General features: G+C 47.8%; 2 protein-coding genes and 1 long non-coding RNA gene across 3 annotated transcripts; 2 read left to right on the top strand and 1 right to left on the bottom strand.

Annotated features, from left to right (window-relative positions):
- Positions 1 to 4,946: 4,946 nt before the first annotated feature.
- On the bottom strand, positions 4,947 to 7,961 carry LOC126988849 (SCAN domain-containing protein 3-like). Its single transcript, XM_050847259.1, has 2 exons — positions 7,418 to 7,961; positions 4,947 to 7,097 (listed from the first exon to the last, which is right to left on the bottom strand). The coding sequence occupies exon 2, from the start codon at positions 7,084 to 7,086 to the stop codon at positions 5,293 to 5,295; it is 1,794 nt and encodes a 597-aa protein (XP_050703216.1). The 5' UTR covers positions 7,087 to 7,097; positions 7,418 to 7,961; the 3' UTR covers positions 4,947 to 5,292.
- LOC126988854 (uncharacterized protein YagA-like) lies at positions 7,434 to 11,855 on the top strand. The gene is made up of 4 exons (XM_050847264.1): positions 7,434 to 7,462; positions 9,066 to 9,515; positions 9,809 to 9,938; positions 11,841 to 11,855. The coding sequence occupies exons 1-4, from the start codon at positions 7,434 to 7,436 to the stop codon at positions 11,853 to 11,855; spliced, it is 624 nt and encodes a 207-aa protein (XP_050703221.1).
- Positions 11,856 to 11,868: 13 nt separating this feature from the next.
- Positions 11,869 to 20,541, top strand: LOC126988848 (uncharacterized). Its single transcript, XR_007742582.1, has 3 exons — positions 11,869 to 11,986; positions 17,658 to 17,819; positions 20,442 to 20,541. It is a non-coding gene; the product is annotated as an uncharacterized LOC126988848 (long non-coding RNA).
- Positions 20,542 to 21,610: the final 1,069 nt, after the last annotated feature.

The raw sequence follows: 21,610 nt of genomic DNA, 5'->3' as shown, positions 1-21,610 counted from the left end.
GATGAGCCCATAAAGTGAATTTCGAGGAATTAAAAATATTCATCAAAAATACCCCCCCAGACGCTCCCCTTGTTCTTAAGCACTCTGACCTCTCCTTTGGCCACTTTTTACTAGGGATGTGCCGATGTATTGGTATCGGTGGTATCGGCACATTATATTAGTATTGGTATCGGCTGATTTTCTGCTGATATCGATACCTGAAGTAGTTATGTACGTGTCATGTCACTCGTTGCTAATATAATTTTGTTCAATAGAAATTGGATTTTCTAAATTAATGAAAAAATATTAGAAAAATGTAATTATTTAGGATCATGATACTACATAGTTTGGAATTTTCCGTGATTTAATTTTCATCACTTTAAACGATATGATTCATATTACTTTCAATACAAGTACAGTACCCTCTTGAGTTTCGCGCTATCCGAGTTTCGCGATCCTCTAGTTTAGCGCTTAGTCCTAAATTCTTACCATCACGAGTTTCGCGCATTACCGCCACGAGTTTCGCGTTGCTCTGAAATATACGGGTCACGTCTACCTACCGTCGGCGTCATGCGTGCTGCCTTAAAAGGCGGTGTCCAACCATTGGGGCCATGGGCAACCGCGGTTGCCTGTATGCCCAACCGGGAGCAAGTTGTTGGTTGTCCTTATGAATGGAAAACGGTTGTGAGTACGAGCGTGGGTACCTCACGGTTGCATGTAAACAAACAGACGACGGCAGTGGCTGAGGAGCAGTGGAAGATGGCCCACCAAGAGACTCGTAAATTGGACTGGCAGAGCTGCTTTGCTTACTACTTGATTAACAAGATGAGAGAACACCCCGTGCTGGGGAACCACAGTCCAGAAAACTTTTTCTCCAGTCAATGAAAATTGTAGATCTCCCGGTGTTGTTTCCTCTTCTTCTTCTTCTTCTTCTTCTGACCTGTAATGCATGGCAGCGATGATGAAAAGTAATAGTGAAAAGTAGCAAAAGGGCATAGAACAGCAAAATCAGTGAAAAGGACAGAAAAACACCTAAGCTCAGAGTGAAGTGTATAAGTGCGCACTGTTAAGTGACTTAAGGCTGCTTTCACAGTCACTTTGTTTGTTTTGATCGTTACCAATGGTGCCGATCGCCGCTCACCGTTGCCAGATTGTTGTACTCAAGCATAGTATTTATCGGTTTCTGACGCCTAACTATTGCCAGGAAACATCTAGCTCTTTTAACGATAACTATAAATGAGTTTCGTTATTGGAGCCCAGAAGACAGTTTAGGGGTAAGATGTCGTGAAATATAATCGGCTGAGTACGACAATCTGGTAATGTTGTGACGTCGCTTAGTATTTCACGTGAAACTGACCGACGGGGTAGTGGCGGCTGCACACGCAGCGAGAGATGTTGAAAGTGTTTGGTTAGTGCGGTGCTGGGCTAACCCCGCAGCCACCACTACCCATTGACCAGTTTCATGCGGAAATACTATAGCGGCGATCGCCGCCATGGTTAACGATCAAAACAAACAAAGTGACTGTGAAAGCGGCCCTAAGTGCATGTTGTGAATTATAAAAGTGTGGAGAAGGAGGACCTGGAAGCGATATAAAGCATTACAGGTCAAAAGAAGAAGAAGAAGGTCCACTACACTGGCCGGTGTTGCGAGAAATATCTCCCCATGAAACTAGTCATTCTGTGTCCACCACACATGTGGGAATACACAGCATTAAAAGTATTAATTTGCCTGGGTTTGTTGTAGTCTGTCTGCTTGTGATCTTTGTGAGCGGTGAGGGAAATATGGAAACAGTAAGCAAGTTGAGCCTCTCTGCGAGCTATTTTGCGGCGGCGGCAGCGGTTTACATTCAATAGGCATTGAAAAGTCAGGCATGATATGAGTGATTTAATGATTTTTAACATAAAGAGTCAGCAGATTATTTCATAACACAGAAAACTACCAGAAAAATCTAGGTTTGTCCATCTGCCCCACGGGTGACCGCGAGCGATCACCCTTACTTTAGCAGACGACACCACGTGGATCACAAGCGTGTATTCAGAATTTCAGAACTGCCAGCCAATTGTGAGACAGCCGCCTTTAACATCGGCTTAAAACAACCTGTTCTCACTTCCAATTTTCTGCCTATTGTAGTGACCCTCTAAATCTCTCCGTTTTCTCTTAAACCTCTCCTCTTCCTGAACCTTTTCTTCAGTCTGCCTTCATATCCACACATACCATTCCTCACTTTCTGTATTTCATCTTACCCAAGTCACTACATCCAAACACATACACATATATCATAGCTAACATTATAACAAACTCACTAACGTACATATTAACATCATATCATTAACATTGTATATATTTCTGCATATCAGCCATTGTAAATATCCATCCAGGATATTAAAATCCTTTATATACTCGAAAATAAACTGCTTCCTCAATGGAGTCATCAATGGTTATTAGTAGTGTCTTTTAACCTACAAGGCGGCCTTAGCGGACCCAAACGGCGTTGTACCAGCTACAACGTATGCTGCCTCGAAAACACACAAACAGAAATGTTTGGTTTTCGCTGTAGCGGCCTAGGCTGCCGCTACAATTGGTGACCTCCGGACCTGAATTACGAGGTACACCTCGGGTATTTGCTGCTGTCGCTGCTGGCCATGCTTCGTCCGCTCCGTCGCGGCCCAAGCTACCGCCCCCGGAGGATCCACCGGCCCGCAGCAAGTCGCGCTCCGCCTCCGGCCCTCCCAACGTGACCTCTCCTGCCGCCGGCCAGTTCCTGCCCTCGCCCGCGCCACCTCGCCTCGGCCTCCCTCAAGGATTCAGCCGGCAGCCCACCCCCCACGCATGTGTCGCCTTACTCGCCGTGGTACCTCAACACTCCCTGCCCAGCCCAGCCAGCCATTCCGACGCCGCCCCTACGGCTCCCTCACCCCGCTGTACCTCGCCCCACCCAGCCCAGCCACCCGCTCCTACGGGTAACTCACCTCCGTGCATCGGCCTCTACCCGCCACACACACCTCCCACGGCTGTCTCCCTCCTTCGCCAGCCAGCACACCAGCCTTCTGCCGTTGCGGTCTCCGGCTTCCCCCGTCGGCGCCTTTCTACTCCCGCAGCATCGACACTACCGTTGGTGTTCCTGAGGCGGCACTCCCGCCGTAGTGGCCCCCGACTACCATCAACGCCTCTACCTGCTCCGCGGACATCGAGTGCAGCGTTGCCCCTACACCCAGCAGTGCTCAGTGACGTGCCATGTGTGCATGCATGTGCAGTGACGCCCCGACAACAACACTAGTGCCGTTCCGCCCCTACCCACCATCCCTGTTTCAAACAGCGAGCGAGTGCGTGATTGTGCAGTGACACCCATGGCATGTAACAAGCCATAAGTGAGTGAGTGTGTGTGTAGTGACGCCCCTCCCGGCAGTGCTCCCCGTCGGTAGTCAGTGCTTCCCCGACGCAGTTTACCGCTTAGTGCAGCTGTGCTCCGTACACCTCCGGGATGCCTGACGCGACTCTCGGCCTCCAGCCGCCGCGGCCCCTGGCTACACTGCCAGCGCCTCTACACGCGGTCATGGCCTCCACAACCGACACCAACCCTGCCCTAACGTGCCCCTCCACGGTGTCTGACGACGACGCTGCGCAGGGCGTGGCCAGCCTCCATGCCCCCACCGTCACCAGCGACAGTCTGATCCACCAGCTCACGGCTCTTATCACTAAGCTACGAACAGAGGTCAACACGCTCAGGGGGGACATCAGGAGCCAACGCAGCCACTCCTCGTCACCACACAGCCACTCCTCGTCACCGCACCACTCCTCGTCACCCCGCCGCCACTCCCCTCCAGTAGTAACCCCTCACATAGCTCCGGCGTCTGCTACTACCACAGGAGGTTCGGCAAGGATGCCAGGCAGTGCACATCTCCCTGCGGCTTCCAGGGTTCGTCACAACAGCCCCGGCGTGGACTAACAGCTCACAGCGTCCGCCAACACACCTCGATGCTGTTCCACATCTTCGACCCACTCTCCCGCACCAACTTCCTCATCGACACTGGAGCCGAAGTCAGCGTCCTCCCCGCCACACCAAGCCAGAGGTCCTTACCAACCATCGCTCGCCTCTACGCTGCTAACGGCACAGGGATCCCTGTTTTCAAGAAACAGACGCTCCAGCTCAACCTCAACCTTCGCAGGTCGTTCAGTGGACCTTCTACGTGGCAACAGTTTCACAACCTATCCTGGGCGCCGATTTCCTGTCTCACTACAATCTCCTAATCGACCTCAAGAGTCGCAAGCTCCTGGATCCACTGACATCCATCTCAACCAGGACCAGAGCAGCAGCAGGCGAAAGCACCCACATCTCCACCATCGGCGCAGGCAACCGGTTCGCGTCTCTCCTCAAGTCTTTCCCGACGCTGACACAGCCACACAGCGAACAAGCCTGTGAAGCACCACGTCACGCACCACATCGAGACGACCGGACCACCAGCATACGCCAAGGCTCGCCGCTTAGCTCCAGAACGCTACCAACAAGCCAAGGCCGAGTTCGAGTCGCTGATGCGCCAAGGTGTTATCCGCCCCAGCTCAAGCAACTGGTCGTCTGCCCTCCACGTCGTGCCCAAGAAGAACGGTGACATACGCCCATGCGGCGACTACAGAGCCCTCAACTCGCGCACCGTCATGGATCGCTATCCGGTGCCGAATATTCAGGAGTTCTCCTCACAGCTTGCTGGCTCCACCATCTTCTCCAGGATCGACCTCATCAAAGCCTTCCACCAGATCCCAGTCAACCCAGCGGACATCCCGAAGACAGCCATCGTTACACCTTTCGGCTTGTACGAGTACGTACGGATGCCCTTTGGACTCAAGAACTCTGCCCAAACCTTCCAGAGGTATATGGACGAAGTGCTGCGAGGACTGACTTTCTGCTTCGCCTACATCGACGACGTCCTCATCGCCAGTCCTGACGCCGACACACACCGCCAACATCTAGAGCAGTGGTTCCCAACCTTTTTTTCAGGTGACCCCAATTATGTTTTTCAAGATAGGACCGCGACCCCAATAATTTAGTTGCATATCTATGTGTTATTAAAACTATATATTACTAGTTGTCGGCTATAAAAGTAAGGAACGACAACTATTATGAGTATGTGTAAGAGAGATACTGTAAGGTTGTGAAAGACAAAAGTAACATAATTGAGTTTTATTAGAACTACAGCATTGTGAATTTTAAAGCCTGACATTAATCAAAACAACCACTTCTAAAGTAATATTCTGTCACATTCCTCAAAAAATAAACTAAAAGGAGTACCTGTTTTCTGTGAAATGATAAATGAATTTCAATGGGAGCCTTGGGCCTGGATCATGTTGCTAAGTTTCTCTATTCGTGGTTCAGTCTTGGAAAGTGCTACCCTCAAATCATGTTCGGGTTGCAGTCGATTTCTATATCTTGTTTTGATGGCAGTCAGAGCTGCAAATCCCGATTCACATAAATAGGTTGTAGCGAAAGGCAACAACATTTTCACAGCCTCGCATCCAAGGACTGGTTTCTCTTTCTTCACAGCAGTCCAGAACACACCTAGTGTTTGTCGTTCGAAATTAAAACGAAGAGTTTTATCATGTTGCACCTCGATGAGCTCCTCTTGCAGATTTTGGATAGAAGACTCTTCTTCTGAAAGGTCCTCGGCTTGGACATCGAAGGGTCTGCACAACCATTTGTACTTCTCATGCAACTCTCCATCCGGAATATACTTGTCAAACTCCTCAATCAATTTCTCAAGGTGCCCCAAAATGACACTTTGTACGTCCAGAAGTGAGGCGTCTTCTTCATCTTCCAGAAAAAGGTTCATAAGTGGAAAGGACGCAGTTTTCCCCAGTTCGATCTTTCCCTTCCACAACCTCAGCTTTGCTTTAAAAGCCTTGAGCTTTTGTGACACAGAGATAAGAGTTTCATCTTTTCCTTGCATAGACACATTTAACGAATTCAACTCCGAAAATATGTCTGTCAGATATGCCAGTTTAAGCAACCACCTTGGTTCTGTAAGCCTTGCTGCCAATGCATGTTTCTTCTCGTGTAAGAAGATTTCAACCTCTGCACGCATGTCAAGCAGCCTCTGGAGCACTTTCCCTCGGGACAGCCACCTGACAGAAGAGTAGTAAAGCAGGTGTTCATATTCTGATCCCATATCAGAGCACATCTGACTAAACAGCCTTGAATTCAAGGCTGATGATTTAACAAAATTCACTATTTGAATCACATCTTCTATAACAGTGTTAAGCTCAAGTGACATTTTCCGAGAGGCAAGGTTTTCCCGGTGGAGCAGACAATGAGTCACTATCACTGTGGGGTTGACTTGTTTTACTCTGGCAGTAAAACCCTGACGTGCCCCTAGCATTGCAGGTGCTCCATCTGAGCACACACTGTAGCACTGATCCCATTTAAGTCCCTCTTCTTTGATGAAGTTATCAACCAGCTTGAACAGATCTTCACCTGTTGTTGTCGTCTCCAGTCGTTTACAGAACAGGAAGTTCTCTTCAATGTCACTCTTCCCTTGGTATCTTACATACACCAAGAGCTGAGCATCGTCACTGACGTCAGTAGACTCATCCAACTGCAAGCTGAATTTCCCACTCTCCTTGATGGCAGCCACTACCTGTTCTTTGATGTCTCCTGACATCTCTTGAATTCGTCGGTTGATTGTGTTATCTGACAGTGGAATAGTTTGAATTTTTTTCACTGCAGCATCTCCGAGGATAGTACTCACCATATCAAGGGCTGCTGGCTTTACTAATTTTTCCCCAATTGTGTGTGGCTGCATACACTTTGCAATTCTTTTTGCAACGAGATATGATGCAAGTGTGGCTTGTTGAACAGAATACACTCCTGTGTGCCTAGGGTTGTCTAACCGCTGACGCTTCAGTTGTTCTTCTTTTCTCTTGAAATACTCAAGATCTTTCCCTGCCAGAGCTGGGTGTTTTCCCTGGAGATGGCGCTTAAGCTTATTTTCTTTAAGCGACTCGTGGCTGAGCACTTCCCCACATACAACACACTGAGGTTTTTCGGTACCATGATCGATGAGACACGTAAATCCAGTGCCAAGGAATTCTTCTTTGTACACCCGCTTTCTGGACATCACTGAAGAATCTGAAATCAAATTCATAATTGTTCAGTTACAGTTCAAACAAAACATTTTGTTTGGTTGTCATACGCAGGTATGGGGGAGAATAAACAAATAAATATGGGTTTTCGAAGGCTCAGCTGTTATGAACACTGTAAATAGCCTATCATCCACTGACATACTGTGGTGCAATATCTTGTCGGCAAGGGAAACACACAATTTTAATTGTCGGCACACGCACCACTTTTCATGAGCATTTAAGAATTTTATAGAATCAAAGACTGAGTACAACCTATTCAGCACATTCCATATCAGTAAACAGGTACAATAAAGTACATCAACTTACCGATATACGACGAACAATGTGCAGACAGTGTTTCCCGGTGCGACAGTACAGCTGGAGTGGAGTACCAGCAGTAGCAGCGGCTTGGTGGTGGACAAGGACGGTAATGCTGTTCGCGTACCAAACGCGTATGGCACAGTTCAGGGTTGCCAGCATTACAATTCAGTGTCCTATATTTATATATAAATGGAAATATACACAAATAGAAAAATAAAGATCCACAATTGCGTTTGTATATTTTTCTTTACTAATCTTTACTAAGAGATCAACTAAATGGCTTAGATTTTTTTATTATAATACGTTGTCTGGCTGTAGCCTCCAGTAGCTATAGACAAGTTTGATACAGCATTGGCAGTCAGGACTACTACATTTGAATAATTATATAATACACAAGCAAAAATTCGCAACTATCCCTCAACTAATATGTGATTGTATATCCTAGAATTGAAAATTGACTGTTTTAAGTTCGAGGACTTGGCGACCCCAGGAAAAACGCTTGGCGACCCCATTTGGGGTCGCGACCCCAGGGTTGGGAACCACTGATCTAGAGCAAGTTTTCGCCCGTCTCCAGGACTACGGCATCCAGATAAGCGTTGACAAGTCAGAGTTTGGTGTTACCTCCGTCGACTTCCTCGGCCACACCGTCTCTCCTTCAGGCATCACTCCCATCTCTTCCCGCTGCGACGCCATTCAACAGTTCCCGAAGCCGACAACTCAGCGCCAGCTCAAGCAGTTCCTCGGGATGATCAATTACTACAACCGCTTCATTCCACACTGCGCGCTCATCTTCCAGCCACTCTACTCCATGATCAAGCCCTGCAAGAGAGGCCAGTCCGTCACACTCGCCTGGACTCCCGAAGCTGACGACGCCTTTCCCAAAGCCAAGGAGGCACTGAAGGTTGTTACCACACTCAGCTTCCCTACTCCAGACGCCACTACTTCAATCTCCACGGATGCCTCAGACACCGGCGTTGGTGGAGTCTTGCAACAGCACGTAAACGGAGCCTGCAGACCCATTGCATTCTTCTCACAGAAACTCAACAACGCCGAGAAGAAGTACAGCGCCTTCGACAGAGAACTTCTCGCCATCTACAAGGCTGTCAAGCGCTTCAGATACTTCGTCGAAGGCCGGGAATTTCACATATACACCGACCACAAGCCTCTTGCCACAACCTTCATCAACAACAAGTCCACCTACTCTCCCAGGCAGCTGCGCCACATCGACTTCATCTCTCAGTTCACGACAGACATCCGCTACGTCAAAGGCGAAGACAACATCCCCGCTGACGCTCTCTCCCGTAACATCTCTGCAACATCCTCCTCCCTCATCGACTATGCCGCCATTGCTGCAGACCAAGTCGACGACGCCGAGCTGCAGCAATTGAAGGATAACCCCGCTTTGTCGATGAGGCGAGTCGAGTTCCCCGGGACCAACGTGCACCTGTACGCTGACGCGTCTACCGCCACCATCCGGCCCTACCTGCCGCAGAACCACAGGTACCCACTCTTCCGCCAGCTGCACGACCTCTCACACCGGTATCCGAGCGTCACAACGGATGATGTCCTCGCGCTTCATATGGACGGGGATCAACAAGGACGTCAGAGACTGGACCCGCACCTGCGTCCAGTGCCAGGCTTCTAAGGTGACGCGCCACACCGTCTCGCCTCCAGCAGCGTTCACGCCCCGATCCTCTAGACTTGAACACGTCCACGTCGACCTCGTTGGCCCACTCCCACACTCCAACGGCTACAAGTACCTCCTCACCTGCGTTGACAGGTTCACACGCTGGCCCGAAGCTGTCCCGGTCGAAGACATAACGACGGACACCATCGCCAGAGCCTTCGTCAACACCTGGGTGTCGCGCTTTGGTACGCCTCTCAGCCTCACATCCGACCGTGGAAGCCAGTTCGAGTCGAACCTGTGGGACAAGGTCATGTCCATACTGGGAGTTAAGCGGATCAGAACCGCCAGCTACCATCCTCAGTCAAATGGCCTTGTCGAACGCTTCCACCGCCAACTCAAGGCCTCGCTGGCAGCGACAGTCAAGGACCGCAGCGATTGGACTACGACTCTGCCCCTAGCCCTCCTCGGCATACGGACGTCCTCAAGGAAGACTTTGGCCACTCCTCTGCAGAGCTCCTGTACGGCACCACTCTCCGCCTCCCAGGAGAGGTTCTCTCGCCCACTCCTGGCCCTCCCTGCGACATACAGGACTACGCCAGGACCCTCAAGAACGCAATGCAGAGACTCCAGCCAGTGCCGCCACGTACATCACCATCCAAAACGTTCGTGAGCCAGGACCTCGACACCTGCACACACGTGTTCGTGCGAGTGGACGCCACAAAGAAGCCTCTGCAGCAACCATACGATGGCCCCTTCACCGTCATCAAGAGGACGCGCAAGAACATAACAATTGACCGCCACGGCAAGTCCGACGTCATCGCCATCGACCGGGTCAAGCCAGCGTACCTTCTGCGTCCAGATCCTCCACCAACCAACACTGTGTCAGTGTCTCTTACTCCAGTGCCCCAATACAATGTCCAGTGTCACACGAAACATATAACGTTCCTCCTACCTCGTCACTAGGGGGGGAGTTATGTAGTGACCCTCTAAATCTCTCCGTTTTTTCTTAAACCTCTCCTCTTCCTGAACCTTTTCTTCAGTCTGCCTTCATATCCACACATACCATTCCTCACTTTCTGTATTTCATCTTACCCAAGTCACTACATCCAAACACATACACATATATCATAGCTAACATTATAACAAACTCACTAACGTACATATTAACATCATATCATTAACATTGTATATATTTCTGCATATCAGCCATTGTAAATATCCATCCAGGATATTAAAATCCTTTATATACTCGAAAATAAACTGCTTCCTCAATGGAGTCATCAATGGTTATTAGTAGTGTCTTTTAACCTACAAGGCGGCCTTAGCGGACCCAAACGGCGTTGTACCAGCTACAACGTATGCTGCCTCGAAAACACACAAACAGAAATGTTTGGTTTTCGCTGTAGCGGCCTAGGCTGCCGCTACACTATTACCAAGGTACGTATTTTGAGATAACAAGGGAGTAAAGTCGAAAAAAATTGTGATAACAAGGGAGTAAAGTAAAAAAAACAAAAAAACAAAACAAAAGGCATTAGTTTCCACAGGTCGGAACCAATGAGCGCTCTTACATGGATTTCAATACCTCGAGTTTCGCGATCCTCTAGTTTAGCGCCATACCTTCGGAATGAAGCAAGCGCGAAACTCAAGAGGGTACTGTGTATAATATTTATTATACAGTGTAGCCTTTGGCACCGCAGACACGTACAATACAGGTTTAGTAGCTTCGGCGCAGGATTGGCGGAGCCCCTCCACTCGCCTCATTTGCCTCAATTGGCTGCCTCAGTCGGTCAGACGGTCGCTCCGCAGCGGAGCACGCTGCCAGGGTCTGGGGATCTCTTCACAGTCTTCTGCCTAAATGTGTGGCAATTAATAAAGCTAACCTAGTTGAGTCAAGTAGACCTCATGAGGCGCCTCCTCTCTCGCCCCTTGTTGAAACTCATGGGGTGTGTGTTAACACTTCCCTTCTATGGTGGAGCAACGAGTAGTGGGTCTTTTTTTTCTTAACATTTGATGTTGCCCTTTAGCGGCTGGAGTTGTTGTATAAAAATTTAATCAGTGCACAGGTATCGGTATTGGTCAAATATTGGGGTATCAGTATCGGTCAAAATTTTGGTGTCGGTACATCCCTATAGTCCAGCCAAATTGTCGGGTCCGTTTGGGCGGAGGCTCCCGCGGGTCCATTTCTCCCCTCCGCTCTGCCACACAGTCCCAACACCTATTTTTTCCTCTCCTATGTTACCTTTACCTTACATGTGAGAGGAAGAGACAGGTGTTGGCACTGTGTGGCAGAGCAGAGGGAGGAAAGGACCCGCGGGAGCCTGCGCCCAAATGGACTCCACAATTTGGTTGGACTATAGTCTTACTTCTCTTTTAGGAACAGCGATTAGTGGGCTTTTTTATCCACTTTCTTTTTGTTGCCCTTGATCTCCTTCCTTTATTGTAAAAACAAACAAAAAAATTACGTTGTCAACTCTCTCTCTCTCTCTCTCTCTCTCTCTCTCTCTCTCTCTCTCTCTCTCTCTCTCTCTCTCTCTCTCTCTCTCTCTCTCTCTCTCTCTCTCTCTCTCTCTCTCTCTTCCACACTTTCTTTCCCTTCTATTTTTCTCTCTCTCCTTACTTCATTCTCTCCCTCCATCTTTTCCTCCTCTCTCCTTACTTCTCTCTCTCCTCCCCTCTCTCTCCCTCCTCCCTCCCTCTCCTCCTGCCTGTACCCTTCACACAGCCAACAGTCAGGCCCGGTCCACTCCCCCAGCAGTCTCGTAGTGAGCAACTCCCCCTCACACACTGCCCTCCTCTCCTCAGGGTGTGTGGGGCTGAGGCAGAAGGATGGCCATGGCCCCGGCAGGCCATCGTCAGGCAGGGCAGAGGCCAGCACAGCGAGGGTGGCCACGGCTGCCCCATCCACACTCTCCCTTCCTGGCCAAGCAGCTCACCTCAAGACTGGACGGGTGAGTGCTGTGTAGTGGAAGTAGTAGTAGTAGTAGTAGTAGTAGTAGTAGTAGTAGTAGTAGTAGTAGTAGTAGTAATAGTAAATTGATTTCTTTTGGCCACTCCTCAACTTTTTTATAGGAGCAGTGATTGGTAGGCTTTTTTTTCATTATTGTTTTCTTTCTTTTGCCCCTGAGCTGTTTCCTTTATTGTAAAAAAAAAGTAGTAGTAGTAGATGGGATGGCTGAGAGGGAGGGAGAGGAAGGGAAGTAGATTTGGACAAGCTATAGGATGGAAGTGATAACATTGCTGGAGTGATGTCGCTCTACAATAAGATTTAGAATACAATACAACCCTCTGTACTTCACCACTAGAGTTCAGTCCAGCACAAGACGCCCGTGTTCCATCACTAAGGCTGTGTGTGTGTGTGTGTGTGTGTGTGTGTGTGTGTGTGTGTGTGTGTGTGTGTGTGTGTGTGTGTGTGTGTAGTAGAGGCATGCTAACTTCTGAGGACTTCCTGGACCACAACGAAATCATAACTTTAGTGGTGAAGTGCTCAGAGTTTTGGTGGCTTGGCTTGTTGTTCTGGAGGCAGTGGATTGTGACATGCTGTAGAGTTGTTATTCAAAACCCAACCCCTTCCTCTGTCATCCCCTTTCCTGCTCCTGCTGCCCCCCACACTCCCTACCCAACCTCCACTCTTCGATGCTACTTTCTACTACTATAGTCAATCCAGGAGGAATTGGCGGATTGGGGGGTGAGAGGTGCAGGTCAGCCCTGCCCCGCACCTTGCCACACTCTCAACACTTCTCGCCTCCTCTCATATGCCAGCTATTTACTACCTTTAAATGAATTTAATTAAATAATTGGATAATCCAATAAGGTCATATAGCGTTAAGATTGTTTCGTTTTTAAGATAAAAACAAATATTTTGTATAAATACCACGACACTTGACAGTGTTGTATTCCAACGTTGTCATTCTACACATCCAGAGCCCAGGTCACTTCTCTCAAGGTCATGGAAGGGTCGGCAGGTGGGCCCATGGGTGGCCCGCTCCCGCCTCTGCCTCTCCCCTCCCTCCCTCTCCCTGCCTCTCCACGTCCTTGGCTGCACAGCCGCGAGAAAGGACTCATTTACAATGTAAACAAGTACTTTTAGACGAAAAAACAACAGAGGATTTATCATACCACTCACAAGAGTAACTGCAAGAACAGCAAGAGCCACTAATGTTAGTGAAAGAACTACTGAAAGAGTCTGTGCCAAACGGGATCATGAGTGCATGACGAACAGCTCACCAAGACAGCCTGTATTCTCGTCCCCGAAGAAGAGAGAGAGAGAGAGAGAGAGAGAGAGAGAGAGAGAGAGAGAGAGAGAGAGAGAGAGAGAGGAGGAGGAAATGAAAGGAGGGTAATGGTGGTCCACTTAACACCTTGACTCTAATCCCACAATTGTAGACAAGAGATGTGGCAGCGTGGCACGGGAGGAGGGACCCCCGCAGAACACCCCCAATCCACCAGTTCCTCGTGGATTCACTATACTACTACTACTACTACTACTACTACTACTACTACTACTACTACTACCCAAGCTCTCTCTCTCACACTCCCTGCCCAGTTCCCTCTCTCTCCCTCCCCTCTTCCCTCTCTCCCTGCCCAGTTCCCTCTCTCCCCACTTCCCTCCCTCCCTATTTTCCATTTTATCTCCCCACTTCTTTCTTTCCTTCCCCATTTCCCTCTCTCCCTCCCCACTTTCTTCTTTCTCCCTCCCCACTTCCCTCTCTCTCCCCATTTTCTTTTCTCTCCCTCACCACTCTCCCTCTCCACTTCCCTCTCTCCCTCTCCACTTCCCTCTCTCCCTCTCCACTGGCTTATGTTTATCCATTAACTTTTTCCTCAACAGTGACTCATTGATGATTACCAGAAAGTTAAAGGTGTGAATGCTCACTCATTCTGCCGCGAGAAGCTCTCACAAAAGAAAAGAATGATGTCGCCGGGCTCAGGTGTTCTCTGCTCTGTGGTTTTAAATGGTGTACATACCTAGTTGTATTTACTTAGTTGTGATATACATGATACACATGGGGTCCTGTCTCCAAATCTCAGTTTATCAAGTTTACCTTAACCCGTCCGCTGTGATGGTCACGGATTTGGCCTTCACTGGTAGCCTGGTAACATATAGTCCCACGTCTTTCTCTGCCTCTGTGGTGGATAGTGGAGTGTTTCTCATGTGGTATTGGTGTGCTGGATATCCCTTCACTGGTAGCCTGGTAACATACACTCCCAGGTCTTTCTCTGCCTCTGTGGTGGATAGTGGAGTGTTTCTCATGTGGTATTGGTGTGCTGGATATCCCTTCACTGGTAGCCTGGTAACATATAGTCCCAGGTCTTTCTCTGCCTCTGTGGTAGATAGTGGAGTGTTTTTCATGTGGTATTGGTGTGCTGGATATCACCTCCCAAGGTGCAGGACTTTACTTTTTCTTCATATTGAATTGTAGCAGCCACTTTTTGTCCCATTCCTGTAGCTTGGTGATGTCTTCTGGTAGTAAATCTGCAGTCAAGGGTTAAGGTTTTTTATATTACTCATGTCAATTCAGTCAGGAGTCTTATTATTTCAGCCAAACAAATCTGGTGCTGGGAAAGTTGTAAATGGGAAAACTGGGTGAAAGTTCCTGGATAGAGGCAGCAATCAGCCCCTTATATGGATATGTATTTCAAGATCACTTAAATAATGGCCTTATTAAGACACCAATTAAATACTATCGGTGAGACACACTACTTTTTTTCAGTTACATTTGCTCTCATGAGTGATCAAACCTACAAACAGTGATGTGCTCTGTTGAAGGATTACATATTTTTTTTATGACTGAAGTGGCAGTGGTGCTTGCAGAAACACAAGACTTAACAAACACCCACAAATGTAACCCGTCCGCTGAGATTGGCACGGATTTTGCCTTAACAAACACCCACAAATGTAACCCATCCACTGAGATTGGCACGGATTTTGCCTTAACAAACACCCACAAATGTAACCCATCCACTGAGATTGGCACGGATTTTGCCTTAACAAACACCCACAAATGTAACCCATCCACTGAGATTGGCACGGATTTTACCTTAACAAACACCCACAAATGTAACCCGTCCACTGAGATTGGCACAGATGTCGCCTTCACTGGTAGCCTGGTAACATATACTCCCGAGACTTTCTTTGCCTCTGTGGTGGATAGTGGAGTGTCTCCCATGTGGTATATTGGTGTGCTGGATATCCCCTCCCAAGGTGCAGGACTTTACACTTTTCTTCATTGCATTGTAGCAGCCACATTTTGCTCCACTCCTGTAGCTTGGTGATGTCTTCTTGTAGGAATTCACAGTCAAGGAGTTAAGGATAAATTGGAGCAGAGGAGACATGTAGACAGGACAGTATGAGCACCACTATTCCTGCACAGTGTAGCTTGATCAGCAGAACAGGGCCAGTCAGTACAGTGTTGATTTCAGTCCACCTTTTCAACAGGAGTGTGTAGTACCAGGGTGACCTGGAGCACAGACTGACCAAGGATGGCAGTGGTGGTGGTGGTGGTGGTGGCCAGCCCCTCCATCATCCCCTCCGCCTCCTGACTAACCTGCCGCTCGCCCCTCAAGGCATCACTGACCCCACACACGCAGCAGCCAGAAGGAGCAGGCCGGACAGAATTCCCAAGACTCTCCTACTTTGACGGCTGTGATGCGGTGAGAGTCCTGGGTTGTGTCTGTGGGTGTTTCCATGGGTAGTGTTATGAGCCCAGTAATAGCTTTGGCTCTGGTAGAGGTTGTTGTGGGTACTTTCATGGGTGGTGTTATGAGCCTAGTGAGAGATTGACGAGACTTTCATAAAGGTTGTTGTGGGTACTTCCATGGGTAGTGCTATGAGCCCAGTAATAGTGTGAAATGGCTTTGGTAGAGGCTGTTGTGTTTGTACTTCCATGGGTAGTGTTATGAGCCTTGTGATAGACTGACAAGACTATCATAGAGGTTGTTGTGGGTACTTTCATGGGTAGTGTTATGAGCCTAGTAATAGTTTGACAAGGCTTCTTCTGTACCATGAACATGAAAAACTCCCACAAGAATTAGGTACAGGAGGCCGTGCCCCGAACACATCATGCCTCCCAAAGGAACTGGCGGTGGCTGAGTGCTTAGCGTGGACGATGCGGGTTCGAATCCGCTTCTACCACCTGGGATTTTCCAGTCACCGCCGAGTGGCCCAAGACTACCCACATGTTGTCCTGAAGACCACCCATCAACCCGTACTCTAGAGGAACTGTCCAAGTGAGTCAAGTATGAGCTCCGGGGGGCAGCATGAGCCAAGAGAAGATGGCGCCACTATAAACACTTGCCTGCACCACGCCCCCTAAAGAAAGCCCACCGGTGCTATAGGTCAGGACGTAAAAAAAGGGAAAAATGGGTTGTGTGCTAAATCAAAATGAACAACTGTCAAGGTAGAGGAGATGAGGAGCAGAAAACCCACTCCTAAGAATTAAATTGCGGTGTGAAAATGAACGGCTGTCGAGATGGAGAGAACAGAAAAGCCTCCTTGTTGGTTAGTCAGTCAGTGGATGGAGCACGCCAGCACCAAAGCCGCAGAGTAGGAGAGTGTGACCACCCTCATCACAGGCTGTTACCTAAAGACCAACGCAAGATTTAAGTTCAACATTATAAGGAGGTTTTTAAAATGAAATGCACAAAATGGAGGCTACAGTACAGGGGAGAGAGTGAGGGTCAGGGAAGAAGGGACCGAGGCAGGGAGGACGGGAAGAATGTGGGGGGGGGGGGAGGGAGAGTGAAGCCCAGTCTCAAGACCATCTAATTGTACAGCTGTTGGGGAATCGCTGTGTTCCAATCTGGCAGACCAGTTTTAACCCCTTGACTATGAACTTCCTACCAGAAGACCTCACCAAGCTACAGGAATGGAACAAAAAGTGGCTGCTATAATTCAGTGAAGAAACATGTAAGGTCCTGCACCTTGGGAGGGGATATCCAGCACACCAATACCACATGTAAAACACCCCACTATCCACCACAGAACCAGAGAAAGACCTGGGACTATATGTTACCAGGCTACCAGTGAAGGGATATCCAGCACACCAATACCACATGGGAAACACCCCACTATCCACCACAGAGCCAGAGAAAGACCTGGGACTATATTTTACCAGGCTACCAGGGAAGGCCAAATCCGTGTCAATCGCAGCGGACGGGTTAAGGACAGCATCTTGCACCCAGAGCCACAGAATAAGAGAGTACATACCAAAGGAATTGATGCTAAATGGATATCATGGTAAATCAAGGTTATTTTAATGTTATTTCAATGGTATTTACTGGGTGTGAACTGTTGGGAGGGAAGAGAAGCACTGATTACTAGATATACATTTACTCACATGCAGAAACAAGGAAAATTGAGCATATGGTGCCATGGACAAAGAAATGTGGGAATGTTGAAGCAAGGGATTGATGAGGACAAGAACCTGACCCTTAGTGCATGCTGCTCACCCCACCTTGGCCCTATCCCACCCTAGCCCTGCCCCACCCTGCCCTGGCCCCTCCCCACACTGGCCCTGCCCCAAAGTGGCCTCGCCCCATGTTGGCCCTTCCCCACCCTGGCCTCGCCCCACACTTTTACTCACCCACACTTCTGCTCCTAACTGTTTCCATGTTCTCCAGTGACCAAGTGGTGTGTTGGTGCCTACCTCTGGCTGGCCGGCTGTTATGATAGAATTATGAAGAGCAAGCAGACAGCGCTGAAAGAACGGGGACTTCTTCTTCTTCCACAAACAACTGCTGATGAGAGAGTGAAGCGATGAATAACAGGGCACTGAATAACAGGTAGCCACGCCCTGTATATTTTGTGTGACATTTATAGGAAGAACATAAGAGCATAAGAACATAGGGAGACTGCAAGAGGCTGAATGGCCTACACAGGGCAGCTCCAGATTCCTCCCATTGCCACCTGTCATCCTCGTCCATATAGCTATCAAGTCTACTCATAAAACAAGCTGTCATCCCTGCACTCACTAGTATGTGATTGCTGAGTCTATTCCATTCCCCCATCACCCTATTACTAAACCAAGGCCTGCCTATTTCCCTCCTAATTCTATACTTTTCTAATTTAAATCCATTACTGTGTGTTCTATCCTGGTGGCAGTGTGGGTTGCCTGCTGCCAGCACGTCATCTGGGAGACACACTCGGGCGACAGTGTAAGCAGCAAGCCTTCCATTTAGTGAGCCTGTGTTACAAAATCAGCTTAACCTTTTGACGGCTACAAGAACAAAGAAGATGCCATAAAAACTGCATTGGTGTGAAGATCAAACCCCAGGATCACATTAGACTTTCTGTTCAGTATTCAGCCAGTCAGTTTTGTGAGGCAGAAATAAAACAACACTTCCAGATTGCGATTGAATCTATATATAAACGATAGTTAAAACACCCCTTATGTGGTGTAACTATATTTATGCTGCGGTCCTAAGGTCGGCAGTGACTATATATAGACCATTCATTTTGGGGAGCTTTTATCCTAATACTGCCGCCATCTGAGTTAATCGGCATGATAAACCCACGGATCATTTTTTATACAGTACAAACATTCCTATCATTTCTAAAAACAACTTCCAGTGCAGTAAACAATATATTTTGCCTCTACAGTCATGCCTTGGTTTATGAGTCTAATTCGTTCTGGAATTTTGCTCGCAAATCAAAACACTTGTAAGCCAAAACAAATTTCCCATTGAAACTAATGTGAATCCCATTAATGTGTCCCATATCCCAAAAAAATATTAACATATAAATCATTTTACATGTTAATTTATACTGAATGAAGATAATTTTACAAACAACTAGCAATGATAATTACTATTTTTTTCATAATATAGTATAATAATATAGCATAATATCTAAATAATATAGTGCTGAAAACACAAAGATCTCACACTGGAGCACAAACGTACGCGGACAGGAGCGCGCGGTGCTACCCTTTAGAGTGTGCAAAGTGGACTAAGGCGGTGTCACACTGGGCGTTTTCCTCCAGCCCTTGGAACAATAAGCAACCGTGGTTGCCTGTACGGTCAACCGGGAGTGAGTTGTTGGTTTGGGTAAATACTCCTATCCTCCCGTCTCTGAAGCCATGATCGTACCCACAACGGCTTCTTCCTTCCAATAAACTATAGCAACAAGCTTATAGTTTGAGTGACAGCAGCACAAGCCACAACAGCTCTTACTTTTGCAAACGGTGCCGTGAAGAATGGACCGAGAGGAGGAGGACCTAAGAAGCGATACAAAGTGTTACAGGTCCAAAGAAGATGTGAATACAGGGCAACTGATTTGTTTACATTGTGGATATGGGCAGCCGATCTTGGTCGTGTGTGACGCACGTCACCTGGTAATCAAGAGTTACCCCCCTTCCTTGAGACTTTTCCATCCCCCCTGTGATCCACCAGAGCGCTCTTTCTTGTCCATATAACTAGATGAACCAACACAGTTTCTCATTTTGTCACTCATCAAGGACATATACATTGATTTAGTCACAGTTATGAGATCTCCAGTTCATTAGGAACCTTTCTCTAGCTACTTTGCGTCACTGCATGCGACGGAATTTTTCAAAACGTCCTTTTCTCAACAAAATACCGACCGATGGCATCGCTTCACTTTCTTGTTTCTAATGATGACGATGATGTTTTCATAGCGGAAAGTTCTTACTTATCCTTCAGTGATGCTTTCAAATGGTCTGTGGTGCAGCAGTAACACAACAGTGACCTCGTGAATCTGTATGCACCCCCACCTGGCAGGGTTACCCGTAGGAATCTCAGGAAATGGTCATCGCCTTTGGCCTAAGGAGATGCGGTGCGGTGTGTTTACCTGTGTCGCCAGCCCCGCCGCGGCTTGTGCCACACCCCCGATTCTCGCCAAGAATTGGGGGGACTTCTTGAAAATCTGACACACGAGAACAAGAAACGCAAGGATTTCTCGGGATTTGGGAAAGTCTTGATCGCCAGATAACGGCTTAAGTTGTAGTTGCCTGTTGCGCCTACCACCAACACGGCTGGAGGAAAAAGGCCAAGTGTGATAGCAGCTTGAGACCCTATTCCCATTGTTTTCCGCTCTGAGCGCTCTTGTCTTGCTGCGAACAACGGGAACCCACCCTCACGTCTCGACTTGTACGAACAGGATGCTCGTACGCCAAGTCACCGCTCGTAAACCAAGACATTTATTGTGATTTTCTTTTGCTCATAAATCAAAACGCTCATAAAGTAAGGCACTCGTAAACCAAGGTGTGACTGTATTTGGTAGTTCCTCGCTCCTCTTGTCAATATTATCTTAGAGATGAATCATATTTGCCGGCACTGAAGATGTCCTTTCTTTCTTAAAATAAGACTTGAAAAATTAGCATGCTGTGCAATATTACAAGCTTGTCATGCTGGTGGTGAGGCTGACCCTGACTGTGCACCCCACAGGAGAGGCTGAAGGCGCAGTGCAGGGCTGTGGCGGTGCCTTCAGAGTGGATTCTGTCCGGGCAGGCGGTGCACCCCAGGCCACACCCCAAGAACGTCAGGTGAGTAGCAGGGACACACACACACACACACACTGTTAAGTGGGAGTGACAGTCTAACTATGATGGGGTTTTCAAATGCAAAGAGGCATGTTGGGAGGAGTGGACATCAGAGGAAGGTGAAACTCTATGAAACTCTTTATTATACCTGCATGGGGAAATAGCTGCTGAGGATAGGCAATGGACAACACTCTTATGCAATGGATCAAGGAAAACACACACACACACACACACACACACACACACACACACACACACACACACACACACACACACACACACACACACACACACACACACACACACACACACACACACACACACACAGACACACACACACACACACACACACACACACACACACACACACACACACACACACAGACACACACACACACACACACACACACACACACACACACACACACACACACAGACATACACACACACACACAACAGGCCTTTGACAAAGCCTTTGACAAAGTTCCACATACAAGACTATTATGGAAACTGGAAAATAAAGGAGGATTGAAAGGAAATATGAAAAAATGGATGGCAAGCTACCTAATGGGAAGGGAGATGAGAACTGTGGTCTAGGACATAAAATCAGAATGGAGAAATGTAGAAAGCGGAGTACCGCAGGGTTCAGTATTAGCACCGATAATCTTCCTGGTATATGTAAATGACATGGCTGAAGGAGTTAATAGCTACATAAACCTGTTTGCTGACAACGCTAAATTACAAAAACATATAAGAAACAAAAAAGATTGTGAAATATTGCAAGAAGACCTATACAAAATTTGGAAATAGAGTATGGATTGGGAGATGGAATTTAATGTGAAAAAATGTCATGTTATGGAAATGGGTAAAAGTGAAACAAGACCAATCTGGATATACAAAATGGGAAATGGTGAAACATTAAAAAAAAGTGCATGAAGAGAGAGACCTGGGAGTAGTGATGAGGGATGATAATCAACCAGAGAGTCATATAAATCGGATCTTTAGAGACACATATAACTTGGTGAGAAATATTGGAGTAGCATTTAACTACATGGACAAGGACATGATAAGAAG

The sequence above is a fragment of the Eriocheir sinensis genome, unplaced genomic scaffold, assembly GCF_024679095.1.
Source record: "Eriocheir sinensis breed Jianghai 21 unplaced genomic scaffold, ASM2467909v1 Scaffold1, whole genome shotgun sequence".
NCBI lineage: Eukaryota > Metazoa > Arthropoda > Malacostraca > Decapoda > Varunidae > Eriocheir > Eriocheir sinensis.
This window is presented reverse-complemented; position numbering and strand designations above follow the sequence as displayed.

Coding starts and splice junctions, on each gene's coding strand:
- LOC126988849 (XM_050847259.1), bottom strand. CDS start 7,086: ATGTCCAGAAAGCGGGTGTACAAAGAAGAATTCCTTGGCACTGGATTT.
- LOC126988854 (XM_050847264.1), top strand. CDS start 7,434: ATGTGCAGACAGTGTTTCCCGGTGCGACA. Junction 7,463..9,065: donor CAGTGTTTCCCGGTGCGACA/GTACAGCTGGAG, acceptor TAAGGTGACGCG/CCACACCGTCTCGCCTCCAG. Junction 9,516..9,808: donor GCCCTCCTCGGCATACGGAC/GTCCTCAAGGAA, acceptor CGTCATCAAGAG/GACGCGCAAGAACATAACAA.